This window comes from Gopherus evgoodei, chromosome 9, assembly GCF_007399415.2.
Source record: "Gopherus evgoodei ecotype Sinaloan lineage chromosome 9, rGopEvg1_v1.p, whole genome shotgun sequence".
In the NCBI taxonomy this organism is placed as follows: domain Eukaryota; kingdom Metazoa; phylum Chordata; order Testudines; family Testudinidae; genus Gopherus; species Gopherus evgoodei.
The window spans coordinates 2,413,211-2,430,768 of NC_044330.1; the positions used below are offsets into that span (position 1 = coordinate 2,413,211).

Genomic DNA, 17,558 nt, shown 5'->3' on the forward strand with positions numbered 1-17,558 from the left:
CTTAGCTTTAATCTAGCCAGCATGCTAAAAATAGCAGTGAAGATGCAGCAGCAAGGGCTTCAGTGTGGGATGTACAAGGCTACTGGAGACCCTTGGTACATGCTCATGTTGTCACCTCATCCTGAAGTCCGTGCTGCTGGATCTTCACCACTATTCTGAGCTGCGCTAGCTAGCTGAAAGTCAGCAAGGCTACGCCTACCCATGCTGCAAAGCAGCCCCTTACTTGCAATGCAGGCATAGCCTTAGTCCAAGACATCATATCCGCACACTATAATGTCTATTAGCATTACAATCATTTAAACATTTACATGGCATGATACAGAACTAGAGACTGACCCTGTACTTTCACACACATGTAGTCTGTACTTACACAAGCAGTCCCAGTGACTGAGCTCCACCATCCACACATAAGTGTGTTGGTGCCAAATACTGCATCAAGGGCTTTCTGTTTTTCTCTGAATCATCTGGCAGTGGCTCAGTGCCCTATTACTCTGAACTGGTGTGGCATTTCCTGTGTTTCCAGGCAGAGATCTGTTGAAACAGACCTTGTTTTCACCCCTCTTAGAGCTCATGTGTCTTTACAAAGTGAAGTTAATTCAAATGTCATTTTTAATCTAGACTGGCACCTTAACAGAAGATGGACTGGACCTGTGGGGAGTGATCACTTTGGAAGGAAACAGGTAATAATCTTTGACAATAGATGGAGCTTGTGTTTTGTTGGACTGTGCCTGGATTCAGTCTCAGTAACTCTCCTTCACTTCACAGCCGCAGGGTGAGCCCAGGAGATTGCTAATGGGGTCATTCAACAGTCTGAATTTGATCACCATCAGTAGTGACTGAAATTTGCTACTTTCAATGGCTGTTCAGTGGCCTTGTGAAATGAGCTGGTTGCCTCAGCCAGATCCTGCTGACCCACGTCACAGAATATCACCACAGCTGTCACTATTTCTCATCCATTGACAGTCTCAGCAGGCTGAAGGGTCCAGGGAGGCTGTTCTAACCTTGCCCCCTCTCCAATGGCTGAGGCATATTGGCAAGGCAGAATGGAGCAGTCTTGCTGTGCCCGTTCAGAGGATACATAGAGCACACCCGTTTCTAGTGCCATCCATTGAACAATTTGCCATCGGTGGAGCCAATTTCATGAAAAATTAAATATTTTTTAAGATCAAATAAACCAAGGTAGGCACCGAGCCAGTGGCTAGGTCTGCTTTACAGTGATTCGAATTGCACAGGAGATGGCCCTGCCCCTAATGCACGATGACTTGCCCAGTAGAGCAAGTGAAAGAATGACACATGCAATACAAATGAAAGACAATCAGCTCTACCATGAGCAGAATTCATGTGGCCTGGTCACCGGACAGGGTTTCAATTGGCTTTTTGTTCATGGTGTGGTTTTATTGTGTTTACGATTAGAGGAGCTGTAGTTATGCCAGGTAACGCAGCTACTTTTATGCTTTCTTATAAACCAGCTTTCAGAAAGTCCACAGCTTCGCCTCTGGTCACAGCTTGCCCTGGGGACCAATGTACGGCGTCATGGCGAGCTGTCATTCACTGATTGTTCTGGATGGGAAGATACAGGGAGATCCACTGGACCTGAAAATGTTTGAGGCAACTAATTGGGTAAAGCTCTGTTTTGTTGTTCTAAGATTGGGGAAAATCTCGATACTGGCAAGGTGTGGGCCATTCCTTACTGCTGCAAGTAGCCTGCTCCCAAACAGAAACCAAAGGAGGGGTCCTCCCCTGCCCAGAGAATAGACATTGGGCAAAGAAAAGTCCCATCCTGAGTCCTCCCTTCCACAAGGAGGGCAGGAATCTCTCTCTCTGAGAAAAGCCCAGTGTTCTCACCACTCCACTATGTTTTTTCCCTCTGGCATTTGTGCAGATCACTTGGGGTTGGTAGGTTCACAAGCCCCACTATATTCCCAACCTAGTTTCTTAGGCCTAGTCTACACTTAAAATTTAGGTCAACATCGCTTTGGCATACAGGGATATGAAAAACCCACACTCTGCATGCTGTAGCTATGCCCACCTAGCCTCCTGGGCAGCCGCAGCTAGGTCAACAGAAGAAGGCTTCTGTCACCCTAGCTACCACTGCTCATAGCTACCAGCTGGGTGAATAGAAAAAATAATTTTCCCTCTGTTGATACTCACACCTTCTTGTCAACTGTTGAGAATGGGCCACATCTGCCATGATTGTATTGGCCTCGTTAACACTACAAAAAGTAATTTTCCCTCTCTTGATATTCACTCCTTCTTGTCAGCTGTTGGAAATGGGCAACATCCACCCTAACTGAATTGGCCTCATTAGCACTGACCCCCCCCCACTCGGTAAGGCAACTCCCATCTTTTAATGTGCTGTGTATTTATACCTGCTACTGTACTTTTCCACTCCATGCATCTGATGAAGTGGGGTTTTAGCCCACAAAGCTTATGCCGAAATAAATTTGTGAGTCTCTAAGATGCCACAAGGACTCCTCATTGTTTTTGTCCTGTTTAGGATACACAGACCGCAAGGGAGCTAAGATTATTCCACAGCATGGACCAAGACTGGGTTAGAAGTAAGCTAAAGTAGAACACCCGTCAGTTGTCAGAGGCAGACACACAGCTAGGTTATTTTAATTCTAGCCAGTAGAGGGTAGGAGCACACACATACAAGGGTAGTGCATTGCAATATATTTTGCTAAAGCAGGCTGCATTCTGCGACAGAGGAAGGGTATTTCAAGGGCCAGGAAACTGAAGGATGAATGTCCGTCCTACTCAAGGATAGGATCATTAACCAATATTGCAAATCACAAGGTGGAGTGAGCTACTGGAACACTGAAAGTCACAGCTAGACGAAAACCATTTCAGCCGCTTAATTAATTCTTCCTCCTCATCAGTCAGTAATGCAATGACAAAACCAGCACTAGCCTCTTATGTTTCCTTTCTGAAACACATTGTGGGAATGAAATGCTGGATTTTTAAAACAAGCATGGAGGAGAAGTGAAATTTGAACCTTGGAGACATTAAAACATCAGTGTTCGTATATTCCCTCTCCCATAAGTCAAAAATATGGGACAGTCAATGAAATGGAAAGGAACATTCTGAAGCTGATAAAAGAAATGCACTTTTACACAATCCATGGAATTCATTGCCACAAGACTTCACTGATGCCAAGACTTAGCAGGATTTCTAAAAAGGGCTATGTCATAACCGATTCCCAGATTTGGACCTTAGCGTCCAAAATATGGGGGTTAGCATGAAAACCTCCAAGCTTAGTTACCAGCTTGGACCTGGTAAAGCTGCCACCACCCAAAAAATTAGAGTGTTTTGGGGCCCTCTGGTCCCCCCAAAAACCTTCCCTGGGGACCCCAAGACCCAAATTCCTTGAGTCTCACAACAAAGGGGAATAAACCATTTCCCTTCCCCCCTTCAGGTGTTCCCTCACTGGGTTCCTGGAGCGATATACAGAAGCAAGCTCCATGAATCTAAACAGAGGAATTCCACCCTCCCTATTTCCAGTCCTGGAAACAGAAGTACTTCCCTCTTCACCCAGAGGGAATGCAAAGTCAGGCTAGTACATCTAACACACAGATTTCCCCCTGACTTCTTCCTCCCACCAATTCCCTGGTGAGCACAGACTCAATTCCCTGGAGTTCCCCACTAAAGAAAAACTCCAACAGGTCTTAAAAGAAAGCTTTATGTAAAAAGAAAGAAAAATAAATAAAAATGGTCTCTCTGTATTAAGGTGACAAATACAGGGTCATTTGCTTAAAAGAAATATGAATAAACAGCCTTCTCCAAAAAGAATACAATTTAACACATTCCAGCAACTATACCCATGTAAATACAAAAGAAAACAATAGAAACCTATGGTCTTCCTATCTTTGTACTTACAACTTGGAAACAGAAGATTAGAAAGCCAGGAGACAGAAAAATCCTTCTCATAGCTGAGAGGGAGTACAGGCAGAAGACCAGAACAAAGGACTCAGACACAAACTTCCCTCCACCCAGATTTTAAAAAGTCTTGTTTCCTGATTGGTCCTCTGGTCAGGTGTTTCAGGTTACTTCTTTCCAGGTGAAAGAGACATTAACCCTTAGCTATCTGTTTATGACAGGCTAGGATAAAGGTGGGTAAAGAATATTCACCTTTATGGTACATAGGAGAAATTATTTTATTTCTATGAAGGATATAAACCTTCAGTTTGCCCATCTGTAGATGGTATATAACTACATCCAAAAAACCCTATATAAAGAATGTTAATGTTGCCCGACCCCTCTGCTCCTGTTTTCCGCTGCTTCCTCCCCATTCTGGCTATGCCCTCTAGTCTCTCGCCACCCTCTGGCTCCTGCAATATCCTCTCCCCATCCCTCCCCCTTTCCAGTTCCTCACCCCTCTGCACTCAAAGTGAGGCAGCTTCCTCCTCCTCTTTGCTACTCTAGAGCCAGCCAGGGGAACACTGAAAGCAAGTACAGACAGCCGTCTCCTTGCTCTCTTGCAAGGCAAGTCTCAGGATGCAGCATGCTCAGTCATTCGGTGGGGACGGTGCAGGCACATTCCAGGAGATGTGAAGGGCCAAAGGATACTCGGGCTGGATGGACGTTAGCAGCCACCTGAATAAATCTCTACTGAGCGTGTGCAAACCGTAACTTTCCAAAGGCGTAAAACTTGGCCAAATTTGGGCAGATTGCATGAGAGCAGCAGCAATAGCACAGCCTGACCCTGGGTGACCCCCTGCCAATTATCACGTCCCTGCTCCAACTCAGGGGGCACTAGAGCTACTAAAAAATCCTTACAGATAATTTGTTAACATGAGCAAAACAACATTTCCCCCAATCTCATCCCCAGGACCTGCTGAGTCTTCCCATAAAAACCACAGCCTGAGGCAGACACCTGGCATGGAAGGTTTCAACCCAACAGTTAAAGTTTGGCAAAGTTATTGGATGGCAGCCGTCCGCCTTGAATGACAATGGCGTAAGCCCCCACACAGTTCAGTTACTCTGCATTACACTGCAGCATCGGGAGTGGCTGAAACGCCCATTCCCGAGCAGCAGTCCTTGGCACAGATAATGCAGGCATAAGGCGCAGGGCCAGGTGATGAAGCTGGCACCCTCCTAGCACTTGAGACATGCTGTATGCTATTCTCTCTCCACTGCCCCTCCGGAAGCAGGGTCTGATCATGGGACATGTCAGGCTACCTGCACCACATATTAATAATATTACCTTCCTCACAAAGGATGTTGTGAGGGTCACTAAAAGTTTGCTGTAAAAGACTATGAAAGTATTGAAATGTGCTGCGTAAGTGCAATGCATTCTTGATTATTTCACCACATCATTCATACTATGTCACAGAAGAGATTTGTGTCTATTTCTCAGGGGGTATCTGCTAGGACAGGTGTGGTGCACACTTGATTATTAATTCACTGTTGACCATCATTCAGTGCAGATTGTAGAATTTATCTTAAAGCTTATGAGCTCAAAGGTCCTCTTTGTCTTCAAATCAACAGGAGATCGAGGATTCCTGTGAAGATCATGTTAAGAATGGTGAATTCCCACACGCTGTTGTTATTAAACCCGGACCCAAAGCCAGCAGTGTAAGCTTTTTATCACATACACACCATCTATAATTAAGTTAAATTAGAGAAAACAGTAATTGGCTGCTCTGTTAAGACGTCCTCAGTCACCCTGTGCCTTTACATTGCTTCAGTCCATCACTGAGTCTTGGATCGAAGGCAAAGAGATTTCTCTCTCATCATTATCTCATGTTATCTCAGCAGCTCTGCCATTCGCTGCACCACTAGTCTGGTCTTGAGCAGAGACAGGCTGGGTTGTGGGGTGGAGATAACATACCACTGGGGCTAGGCTGGAGTTTCCAATGTTTCTATAGGGCCAGAGTGTGCCTGGCCCTTAGGCAGAGAGCACTGAGGGGAAGAAGGGCGCCAGGATACTCCTCCCCTCCTTGAGTGGCTGGTGTGAAGGCCAGTCAGAGTCGTGGTCCCTGTCCTTGTGGGAATGCAGGGGCTGCTGTGTCCCGACTCTCCTGGGGAGCTTGATACCCCCAAAGGGGGCAGGACCAAGGGGCCAGCTCAGCCCATGCACCTGCTAGCAGAGCTGGGCAGGGAAAATAAATGAAAGGCAAAAGTCCCGTTACTGCTTCAGGCCAGTTTGAAAATAATCCAGCACTTCCCTATAGGCTGGGTTGTGACAGCCTTACCTCCTCGGCATTGACGGCTCTGCTCGGCGCTACTCACCAGTGGGGAGAGGAGCCCTCCGTCATTATATCAGAGATGTACCAGCTGGGGCGATGAACCAGTGGGGAGAGGAGCCCTCCGTCATTATATCAGAGAGATGTACCAGCTGGGGCGATGAACCAGTGGGGAGAGGAGCCCTCCGTCATTATATCAGAGAGATGTACCAGCTGGGGCGAGGAACCAGTGGGGAGAGGAGCCCTCTGTCATTATATCAGAGAGATGTATCGGCTGGGGCGATGAACCAGTGGGGAGAGGAGCCCTCCGTCATTATATCAGAGAGATGTACCAGCTGGGGCGATGAACCAGTGGGGAGAGGAGCCCTCCGTCATTTTATCAGAGAGATGTACCAGCTGGGGCGATGAACCAGTGGGGAGAGGAGCCCTCCGTCATTATATCAGAGAGATGTACCAGCTGGGGCGAGGAACCAGTGGGGAGAGGAGCCCTCTGTCATTATATCAGAGAGATGTATCGGCTGGGGCGATGAACCAGTGGGGAGAGGAGCCCTCCGTCATTATATCAGAGAGATGTACCAGCTGGGGCGATGAACCAGTGGGGAGAGGAGCCCTCCGTCATTTTATCAGAGAGATGTACCAGCTGGGGCGATGAACCAGTGGGGAGAGGAGCCCTCCGTCATTATATCAGAGAGATGTACCAGCTGGGGCGATGAACCAGTGGGGAGAGGAGCCCTCCGTCATTTTATCAGAGAGATGTACCAGCTGGGGGCGATGAACCAGTGGGGAGAGGAGCCCTCCGTCATTATATCAGAGAGATGTACCAGCTGGGGCGATGAACCAGTGGGGAGAGGAGCCCTCCGTCATTATATCAGAGAGATGTACCAGCTGGGGCGATGAACCAGTGGGGAGAGGAGCCCTCCGTCATTATATCAGAGAGATGTACCAGCTGGGGCGATGAACCAGTGGGGAGAGGAGCCCTCCGTCATTTTATCAGAGAGATGTACCAGCTGGGGGATGAACCAGGCTATTCGTTCTAGTCTATGTTAATTCACAAGTGACTGGTCACACAGATCCTGCTACTTGTTGTGTTAGTGAAGTGTTACAACTGGATCTCACTGTTCAGGAAGGTTTTCCTGAAATTCAGCTTACAGGTTTCCTGCCTAAAATTTCAATGTGGTGCTCCTGACCACTGCACTCCTCACTGAACCATTCCGCTCTGCTCTGGGAGTTAATTCCCCTCTGTTAGATCAAACAATTGATTTTCTTCCTCTGAAGCATCAGGGCCGGCTGGGGCTGGAGATGGGACATTGAGTGGGGAGGGGGAGGGCTCGGAGGGGGCACCGCACATTCTCTCTCAGGTGCTTGGCTGGCTGGTTGGCGCTCACATGCTCAGGGTCCAGCTAATCGCTATAAGTGAGGTTGGGTAGGAATTGTCCCCCAGGCCAGACTGGCCGGGACCTTGGGAGTTTCTCTCCTTCCTCTGCAGTGTGTGGGTGCGGGTCACTTGCCAGGACCATTTGGGTGCATCTCACATCATCCTTTCCCTGCCATTGCGGGGGCTTGGGCACTGGTGAAGCTCGGTCCCTCCCGTTCGCTGGCTGTGGCACATCAGTCTCCTCTCCTGCAGGCTGGGATGCTAATTCCGGTTGTTGGGTTTAGCGTGCGGGTGCTAGGGGCTATTGGCAGCCTGGGATATACAGCTGATCAGCCCAGATGCTCTGGTGAGCCCTTCTGGCCTTAAATTCTATGACTCTAACCACACTGCACACAAGCCCAGAAGTCACAGTTTGTGCTCGCACCTGGCTCAGCCCCAACCCCCTGTGATGGCCCTGGGAGCAGCACAAAACCCTTTGACTTGAGGTTATAGCCTTACTGTAGCATGTAGTACCTGCGCTTCTCTCCTAGGTTCCAGTGGAAGGAATTGCCATCTTACACCAGTTTCCATTTTCCTCAACCCTGCAGAGGATGTCGGTCATAGCTCAGGAAATCGGAGGGGAGCAGCAGGTCTTCATGAAGGGAGCTCCGGAGATGGTGACCAAGTTTTGTAGACCAGAAACCGGTAAGTAACATCTCTATGAATGTTCAAATGTATGTGAGATGTGGCTTTTAAATTGTACGGGGCCTGCACTATGACAGGAGAGATCCAGGTTTGATTTCTGAGCCCGGACCCTTACACCCAGACTGACGAGTTACAGCTTTGCCATCACTTGACAGTGACTCATTCTGCCTGGTCTGAGTGAGATCTGACTGGGTCTAACCTACCCCTGCTCAGCCAAAGGATGCCATTGAGAGATGAACAGATGGTACAAATTGGTGGCATCCTCCACAGAGGACCTTTCAAAGACAACTCTCTTGATTTTCCGGCCTACAGTAGCCAAACAGTAGTATTGTGTATTCTTTGCTCTTGGCTAAAATGACCATATGATTCACAGGGTGAGCTAGTGGTTAGAGCAGGGGACTAGAAGACAAGACTCCTGGGTTCCAATCCAGCCACAGCCACTCGCTTGCTCTGTGTCCTTAGTTAAGTCACTTAAACTTCCTGATTCTTATTTACCCATCTGTAAAATGGCTAGAACAGCACACCTACCTCGCAAGGCACTGGGAGAGTTTATTACCATTGCTTTATCAATTTGAGAGCCTTGGATGGACAGTGATAGAAAAGAGATGTTTTCTTACTATTACTATGTCAAGCCGAATTCATTGGGCTAATCCTGAATCAGTCACGTGGCTTATCAGTAATTGGGGGGGATGGGGGCCCCCGGCTCTCTGGGCATGAAATTCTCTCCCATTCAAAGGCAGCCCCATGCTTCCAGATCACTTTAGCTCTCCAAAGACGGCAGATTACCCATGACAGCACATTGTTCTTGTCACCATTCAGGGCAACTGCACCTGTATTTCCCTCAGGCTTCCAGCTCCACAACTACTGCCTATCTTGGGTGCAGACCTGTGTCTCTTTCCCGCCTGAAAGGGTACGTCAAAGCTGCACAGTTCCCTGCCTTCACTGTGTATTTCCCAGCAAAGAGAGTTTGCCTAAACAGATCTGCTTGCTTTCTCTTCAGAGGTGGATCACAAAGGGATTGGCACAGACATATTACCACCCGCCAGCTTCTATTCTTAAGGCGAAAAGCATCACAGACAAAACATTAAAAACAGAGAGAGAAGCTATACATGCTAATAAGTTTACCAGGCATCCTCCCCAGCCTTGGGGCTTCTTTGTGGTTACAAGGGCAGAGCTTTGGCTCAGAACAAGCGCACAGTCTTATGAGACGGCAGTAAGCCCAGTCCTTCCAGTCCTTCCCTAAGGACTGGGGCCCTGTGTGGCCCAGGGGTCCAGTCGGTTTGCTGGATCAGGAAGAAGGCCCTGAGTCCGTTCACAACCCAGGCTTTTATCCTAAAGTCTTTTCTTTGATAGTCTCTGGAGAGTCTATGTACTTCTCCCTGGGGGGTGGCTTCTAAGGCTGAGAGAGGACACTCATTAGCACCCCCTCCCAACTAGAGCAGGAATATACAGTGCCACGACAACAGGCACACAACTGCATTTTAATGCAATGTGCTCCAAAGGGATTAACCCTCATTCAGGAAGGTTGAGCTAATTCCATGCAGTTTGCTCAGGATACTGTCACTGTTCTCTCCTGCACAGTGCCACCCGCTTTTGCCAGCGAGCTTCAGCTTTATGCAGCGCGGGGCTTCAGGGTCATCGGACTGGCGCACAAAATTCTGCAGGCAGGGAGGCAGGTAGCTGGCTTAACAAGGTAAGAAACAGACAAACTGCCACCGACTTACTGTTTCTCTACAGTCTGACAGTGCCTTAGGCTGCACAGACTGTTTCACATAGAGGCTATTCTGCACTTGCACAGTTACCAGGGTGATCAGCATCTGGCTCTGAGCACTCGGTTTCTGAGCGTCCTCACAGCAAAGTGCTACCCATGTTCCCATCTCCTTGCTATTTGTGCACTCGCCTGTGCGTGTCTGGGGACAGGTCCCATTGCTCGGTGTGATGAGATGCCATAGGATTCGTTCTTCCTCAGTCAATTGCGGGAGAACCTGTCAGTTCTGGGGGAGGGAGATTGTGGGAAAGGCTTTGGAGGACTATCCATACTCTCACATGTCCTTACCTGTATCCTCCGTGCAAAGTAAGAACATAAGAACGGCCGTACCAGGTCAGACCAAAGGTCCATCTAGCCCAGTATCTGTCTACCAACAGTGGCCAATGCCAGGTGCCCCAGAGGGAGTGAAGCTAACAGGCAATGATCAAGTGATCTCTCTCCTGCCATCCATCTCCATCCTCTGATGAACAGAGGCTAGGGACACCATTCTTTACCCTTCCTGGCTAACAGCCATTTATTGACTTAGCCACCATGAATTTATCCAGTTCCCTTTTAAACATTGTTATAATCCCAGCCTTCACAACCTCCTCAGGTAAGGACTTCACAACCACAAGTTGACTGTGCGCTGTGTGAAGAAGAACTTCCTTTTATTTGTTTTAAACCTGCTGCCTATTAATTTCATTTGGTGACCCCTAGTTCTTGTATTATGGGAATAAGTAAATAACTTTTCCTTATCCACTTTCTCCACATCACTCATGATTTTATATACCTCTATCATATCCCCCCCCTTAGTCTCCTCTTTTCCAAGCTGAAGAGGCCTAGCCTCTTTAATCTTTCCTCGTATGGGACCCTCTCCAAACCCCTAATCATTTTAGTTGCCCTTCTCTGAACCTTTTCTAGTGCTAGAATATCTTTTTTGAGATGAGAAGACCACATCTGTACACAGTATTCAAGATGTGGGTGTACCATGGATTTATATAAGGGCAATAATATATTCTCAGTCTTATTATCTGTCCCCTTTTTAATGATTCCTAACATCGTTTGCTTTTTTGACCACCTCTGCACACTGTGTGGACATCTTCAGAGAACTATCCACGATGACGCCAAGATCTTTTTCCTTACTCGTTGTAGCTAAATTAGCCCCCATCCTATTGTATGTATAGTTGGGGTTATTTTTTCCAATGTGCATTACTTTACATTTATCCACATTAAACTTCATTTGCCATTTTGTTGCACAATCACTTAGTTTTGTGAGATCTTTTTGAAGTTCTTCACAATCTGCTTTGGTCTTAACTATCTTGAGCAGTTTAGTATCATCTGCAAATTTTGCCACCTCACTGTTTACCCCTTTCTCCAGATCATTTATGAATAAATTGAATAGGATTGGTCCTAGGACTGACCCTTTAGTAGCCTGGTTCCAACCCAAACTAAAGCACAGCTCACACTTTAACCCCTCCCAAAAGCCATACACATAAGGTTGTGTGGGTGGGTGGGGAGTGTTGGGCAAAAACATGTATAGGAACCCAGGCTAAAACTACAGTGACACAAACCCCATAGCCTGAGATGATAGCGCTGCTGTGGCAAGAGTAGGCAATGAATGAGTTCAGGAGGCAGGTCTTTGAGAGTCTCCACTTGAAATCAGGATGTGGACCTGTCTAGGCTGTGACAGGAATTTAACTGAGCTCTCCAGCCTAACGCCCAAACTTGGTGTGCAACATATCTTGCAATACTGTTTTGTCCTATGGGCAATATTACTAGTATAATCGGTGACTGTGACAGACCTAGGCCAGTGGGGTACAGGAGTCTGGCAGAGGGCAAATATACTGGTCACTGGGTGAGTAATTTTCTGTTCCCTGAGTGACCAGAGCAGGGGCTGCATTAGAGTAACCAGGAACCTGCTGGAACCAGTTCAGGCAGACAAGCTGATTAGATCACCTGCAGCCAATTCAGGCAGGCTAATCAGGGCACCTGGGTTTAAAAAGGAGCTCACTCCAGTCAGGGAGAGAGGAGCTGGAGGAGAAGGAGTGCATGTGAGGAGCTGGGAGCAAGAGGCACAAGGAGCTGAGAGGGAGAGGCTGTGCTGTGCTGTGCTGTGCTGTGCTGTGCTGTGCTGTGCTGCTGGAGGACTAAGGAGTACCAGCGTTATCAGACACCAGGAGGAAGGTCCTGTGGTGAGGATAAAGAAGGTGTTTGGAGGAGGCCATGGGGAAGTAGCCCAGGGAGTTGTAGCTGTCATGCAGCTGTTACAGGAGGCACTATAGACACCTGCCATCCACAGGGCCCTGGGCTGGAACCCGGAGTAGAGGGCGGGCCTGGGTTCCCTTCAAACCTCCCAACTCCTGATCAGACACAGGAGGAGCTGACCCAGACTGTGGGGAAGATCACTGAGGTGAGCAAATCTGCCAATGAGCGCAGGACCCACCAAGGTAGAGGAGGAACTTTGTCACAGTGACATATGGATATTGCTGGCAGTGTTTCTTGTGAAGTTGTGGGTCAAGCTGCAAAGTGCAATTCTGCTGTGAAAAGTGACCTTTAAAATGGCACCTTCTTACTCAGTTGATCTGTTCACTGTGTGTGTTTGCAGAACCCAGAGTTACCAGAGTGACTAGAACAAGTGTTGGTCCTTTCCTCCAGTCAACCCCCAGATCCAGCCCACGTCTGGAGGAGAGAGCTGGATTCTGTTCTGGCTCAGGGAAGCAGCAATGTGATTGTTAACTGAGTTCCATGCAGGCCCAAATCCTGCTCTCACTGGCCCTTGTACAACTCTATTCAAGACATGAGCGTTGCTCATGTGAGAGTCAAGGCAGAATTTGAAGACGTGGAGGCTGAAGAGGTGTAACAGAGGGTGGAATTTAACTTGCAGCATCTTTGTTGCCAGCGATGATGCATGAGCCAAAAAGAACCCAGCCTGACTTTCAGATCTGAAGTTGGATTTGCAGAGCTGGTAGTTAATAAATAAAAAGATGTTTGTTTGATAACTACATAAATATGATCTGGTGTCCCTATGAGATAACATATGTGACCCCCTTTCCCACCCCCATGCCAATGTTACAGTTACCTTGTAGACGAGAACCATCCAGGGAACTGCAGCTCCATTTTGGTCCCCAAGGCCACAATGAAATCAGTAACAACCTCCAGAGCTAGATATACACTGCACTTCATACACAGACCAAGGAAAGCACAGAGAGAAACGGGGAGAGACCAGGTTTCAGAGTGGTAGCAGTGTTAGTCTGTATCCACAAAAAGAACAGGAGTATTTGTGGCACCTTAGAGACTAACAAATTTATTTAAACATAAGCTTTCGTGGGCTAAAACCCACTTCATCGGATGCACCTTAGAGCCTAAAAAATTTATTTAAACATAAGCTTTCATGGGCTAAAACCCACTTCATCAGATGCATGATCTGATGAAGTGGGTTTTAGCCCACAAAAGCTTATGCTTAAATAAATCTGTTAGTCTCTAAGGTGCCACAAGTACTCCTGTTTTTTTAGGGAGAGAAAAGGGGGAGTCTCCTTTCAAAATACAACCAGTGCTACCTAGTGTCACTGATCTGCAAAGCTTCCAGGTGTACGTAACTTCTTTACTAATACTGACATACTTCAGGAGGGTGTTGGAAGAGCTAATTGAAAAAGCTATTTTGAATTGGAATAGGCAACATGTTGCTGATAGGCTGATTCAACATAAAAATAGGACTGAGATTCCAGAAAGATTAATAAGACAAGTCTCTTTCTTCTTCATTCTCAGGGAGGAAGTGGAGTATGACTTGACGTTCCTGGGCTTTCTGATAATGGAAAATCGTCTGAAGGCAGAGACCAAGCCTGTGCTGGAAGAACTCAGCACTGCCCGCATCAGGAGCGTTATGGTCACAGGTAGCTACATGGGGACATTGTTTTATGCTATTTGCTTGGTCACAGACATTGAGTAGAAGAAATAGAGTTTTTCAGTCAGTTGTATCCCAGGAAGCAGCCGCGTTAGAGTCATAGCTCCTTCCTGAACCATGTGTGTGTCCCTGAAAATTATCCCAGCCCCTTCAGACAACTGAACTCCCAGTGCAGCCCTGGCTTCCTCCTCCATCAGGCCCCCTTTCTCCACAGTCCAGCGGCTGGGCTGACTTACGTTCAGAATCTCTCTCCCTCTGCCCACTGCTGTCAGGCCTCTTGCTGTCATATCTGGTTCTGTCAAATGTGCCAGTGGCTCTGTCCCACTCCCTTCTTTGCCGACACTCCCCCATGTTCCCCTTGCTCTGCAATTCAAGTGGGAGAGCGGGGTGCTGTGGGGCGGGGGTGGCAGTAGCATTACCAGGTGTCTAGTTTTCAACTGGAACTCTAGGTCAAAAAATGGACCCTGACATGCCGACTAGGCCGCTAAAAGTTCAGTCAATGGCACAACGGGGGCCCAGGGCTAAGGCAGGTTCCCTGCCTGCCCTCGCTCCACGCAGCTCCTGGAATTGGCCGCCAGGTCCCTGCAGCCCCTAGGCCAATGGGCGGTGAGGGAGGCTCCGTGTGCTGTCCGTGCCCCGAGTGCCAGCTAAGCAGCTCCCATTGGCTGGGAACTGTGACCAATGGGAGCTGCGGGGGCGGCGCCTGCAGGGGTGAGGGCAGTGCACAGAGCCTCACTGGCTGCCATGCGCCTAGGGGCTGCAGGGAGCTAGTGGCCCCTTCCTGGGAGCCATGGTAAGCGCCACCGGGACTCTGCCACACACACACATCCCAACCGCTTGCCCCAGCCCGGAATCCACTCCCGCACCCAAACTCCGTCCCAGAGCCCACTCCCTGCAGCCCCTCCAATACTCTGCCCTAGCCCTGAGCCCCCTCTGTCACCCCAAGTCCTTCATCCTTGACCCCACCCCAGAGCCTGCACCCCCAGCCAGAGCCCTCACACACCTGCACCCCAACCCCTGCCTCAAACCACAGCCCTTTCCCAAACTCCGAATCTCTTAACCCACCCCCCAGCCTGGAGCCCTCTCCTACACCCTAAACTCCTCATCTCTGGCCCCACCCCAGAGCCAGTACCCCCAGCTGGAGGCCTCACCCCCCTGCCCCAGCTCTGTGAAAGTGAGTGAGGGTGGGGGAGAGCGAGTGACAGAGGGGGGATGGAGTGAGCAGGGGGCAGGGCCTTGGAGAAGGGGCTGGGCAGGGGTGTTCAGTTTTGTGGATGAGAAAGTTGGCACCCTAGCTGGCAGGAGAAGGACTGAGTGAGCTTTCTCATGGTACTGTTATATTGCTCGTGCTTGCTTGGTTTTTGCCCCACTTTGGTACCCAGTCTATCCCAAGACTGTGCCAGGACAATGGAGGAATTTTCCATCACTGTTACAGCAGCACCTCAGCAGTTAATTCCTTTTTATTCTTTTACCTTCTTCCAGGCTAAACCGGTACATAGGCCCCCTTCTGACAGGGAATCCATTAGTATTTCCTCAGCTGGATTCAATCCAGACCAGATAAAATGTTCATTTTAAAGGCAGGCCTGAGCTGAAAAAATTCATCCACATCCAAAATGGCTGTGGACCATTTCTCTGTGCTGTTAAACAACTGCCATTTTCCACCCCCGAGGTGGCTGTGTTTTGACAGTGGGTGAAGTGAGCTCTGTGTATATTAAAGGGACAGTAAAGCTCTGGGGTATCCTTAGAATGAACAGTACATTGTGAATGGAAGGCAATGGCATTATAAAAACACGCAGATGCAACCACTGAAATCTCGCTGGTACCTTGAGTCTGTGAGATCACATGGAATTCAGGGAAAAGTTTACATTTCCTCCAGCCTCAAGCTTTCAAATCCACATTAGACAAAACTGCAGATGAGACCCCCCTTCCCCACACCCTGATTTTTCTAGGTGACAACATACAGACAGCAGTTACTGTGGCCAGAGATGCTGGCATGATTTCTCAGACCAGTCAAGTGATTCTCGTTGAAGCAAATGAACTGTCAGGTTCCCCCTCAGCATCCATCACCTGGAAGCTACTGGAAGAAAGCAAACGGAATGGCTACAGCAACCTGGTGAGTGCTAAATGGGCAAGTCTCAGGTGATGGGAGAATACATGGAACACTGGCATCTAGGGCATCGTAGGGATGCTGCTGTAACTCCCTGGGGTTACTCTGTACCCCTGACTTCAGAGACTGCCTGTTAGTCCCCATCTGCGCTACAGAACGTGCTGTGTTGGGAAAGCGTTTAAAGAGAAAGTGATCGTTAAACTGTTTTACTCCTATCTCAGTGTATTGCCATTTTAATGAACTGGGATGGGACTTTGTTAATGCTGGTTTTGCAAACCCTTCTAGACTAGTCTTAAGTATGGCTTTCCAGGAGCTATATTAAAGGTTTGTCCCGGTCCCACTGGTAACCCCAGCATGGAGCTGAAACATGTTTCAAGATTGTTTCTTCACATGATTTGTTGTGTGATGCAACTGGGCCTTAGACTCTGTGAGCATGCCCTGCCCTGACTGCAAGGGGTGGAACAGAGGTGAGCAGAGAGGAAAATCCCTGTATATGCAAGTAAAACATTGATTAAATCAATATAAAAATACATACACAAGTGCAAGGTTAGGCTAATTATGATAAGAAAACACACACACAGTGACACCGAGACATGTGCCCGTGATGGTGACTTTTCCCTGCTGAAGATCAATATTACACTGACAATTGGAGGAGTGGATCCCTGTTTGACAGAGCTGGCTACTGGGCATAAATGGATGGAAGAAGATGACTGCAGGTGTCCTTGGAGAGGTCCCCAAAGTTCTGAGTGGGTCCCACTTGCCTGTAATTCAGTTTCAGCAGCATTATCAACATCCTAGGTCCCGCATCGGGTATTATTAATTCTACAGTTTATTGCCAAAGTGCTGTGGCCTGAGAAGAGACAATATCTATCTAAGTTACTGACCTGGCCCCATTCCTCTAGCATCTGAGCACCTCCTAATCTTTCAGGTGTTTATCCTCACACCGCCCCTGTCAGGTAGGAAGTGTTATCCCCCCATTGTAGAGATGGGGAACTGAGGGGCTAAGGGACTGGCCCAAGGTCACACAGGAGAAAGTTTAGTATTCTAACCACGGGACAACCTTCCTCTCTACACAATAGAGCACCAGTGTTTGAGTGCAGCTAGGTCATCTTTTAAGTCCATCGTATAGAAATAATTCTGGCTTGATTTATAGGAGACTTACATTCAGGTTGAGGGAAGATTCAGATCTGAAGTTGGACGTAGCAGTTACCATTTTGCCATGAGTGGAAAATCCTACCAGGTCATTACACAGCATTTCAGCTATTTACTTCCAAAGGTAGGTTGTGGGCTATTTGAACTGTGGCCCTGCTCCAAGTAAATACTGGGGAGATCATTCTTAGAAGTGCTCTATACTTGTTTTGATCACAACAGTCTAGTTAAGTCTAACCATTGCACATTTAGGATTAAGCCGGTAACTCAAACGACCTGCCAGTCCTTTGTTCCCCGATTTGTTTTTTTATACCATATTAGCAGAGGCACAGAGCAGGTTCATTCATTGCCCTTTCCTGTGTCCAGATCCTGCAGAAGTCCCCTGTGAAGTGAGTTTTAGGATTTATGCT

General features: G+C 48.1%; 1 protein-coding gene across 6 annotated transcripts in view; it reads left to right on the forward strand.

Moving 5' to 3' along the window:
• The window catches only part of ATP13A4 (ATPase 13A4), a 75,310-nt gene that overhangs the window by 42,796 nt on the left and 14,956 nt on the right, over positions 1-17,558 (forward strand). For 5 of the 6 annotated variants that reach the window (XR_004002141.1, XR_004002142.1, XR_004002143.1 and 2 more), the window contains exons 13-20: positions 619-680; positions 1,470-1,620; positions 5,488-5,574; positions 8,091-8,244; positions 9,826-9,937; positions 13,757-13,881; positions 15,842-16,005; positions 17,153-17,275. Coding sequence is in view for 3 of the 6 variants with exons in the window: in XM_030576550.1 (XP_030432410.1) it covers positions 619-680; positions 1,470-1,620; positions 5,488-5,574; positions 8,091-8,244; positions 9,826-9,937; positions 13,757-13,881; positions 15,842-16,005; positions 17,153-17,275 (978 nt within the window). In the remaining 3 variants the exon portion in view is untranslated. The remainder of the gene's footprint in view (positions 1-618; positions 681-1,469; positions 1,621-5,487; positions 5,575-8,090; positions 8,245-9,825; positions 9,938-13,756; positions 13,882-15,841; positions 16,006-17,152; positions 17,276-17,558) is intronic. The other variant, XM_030576551.1, reaches the window with a different exon arrangement.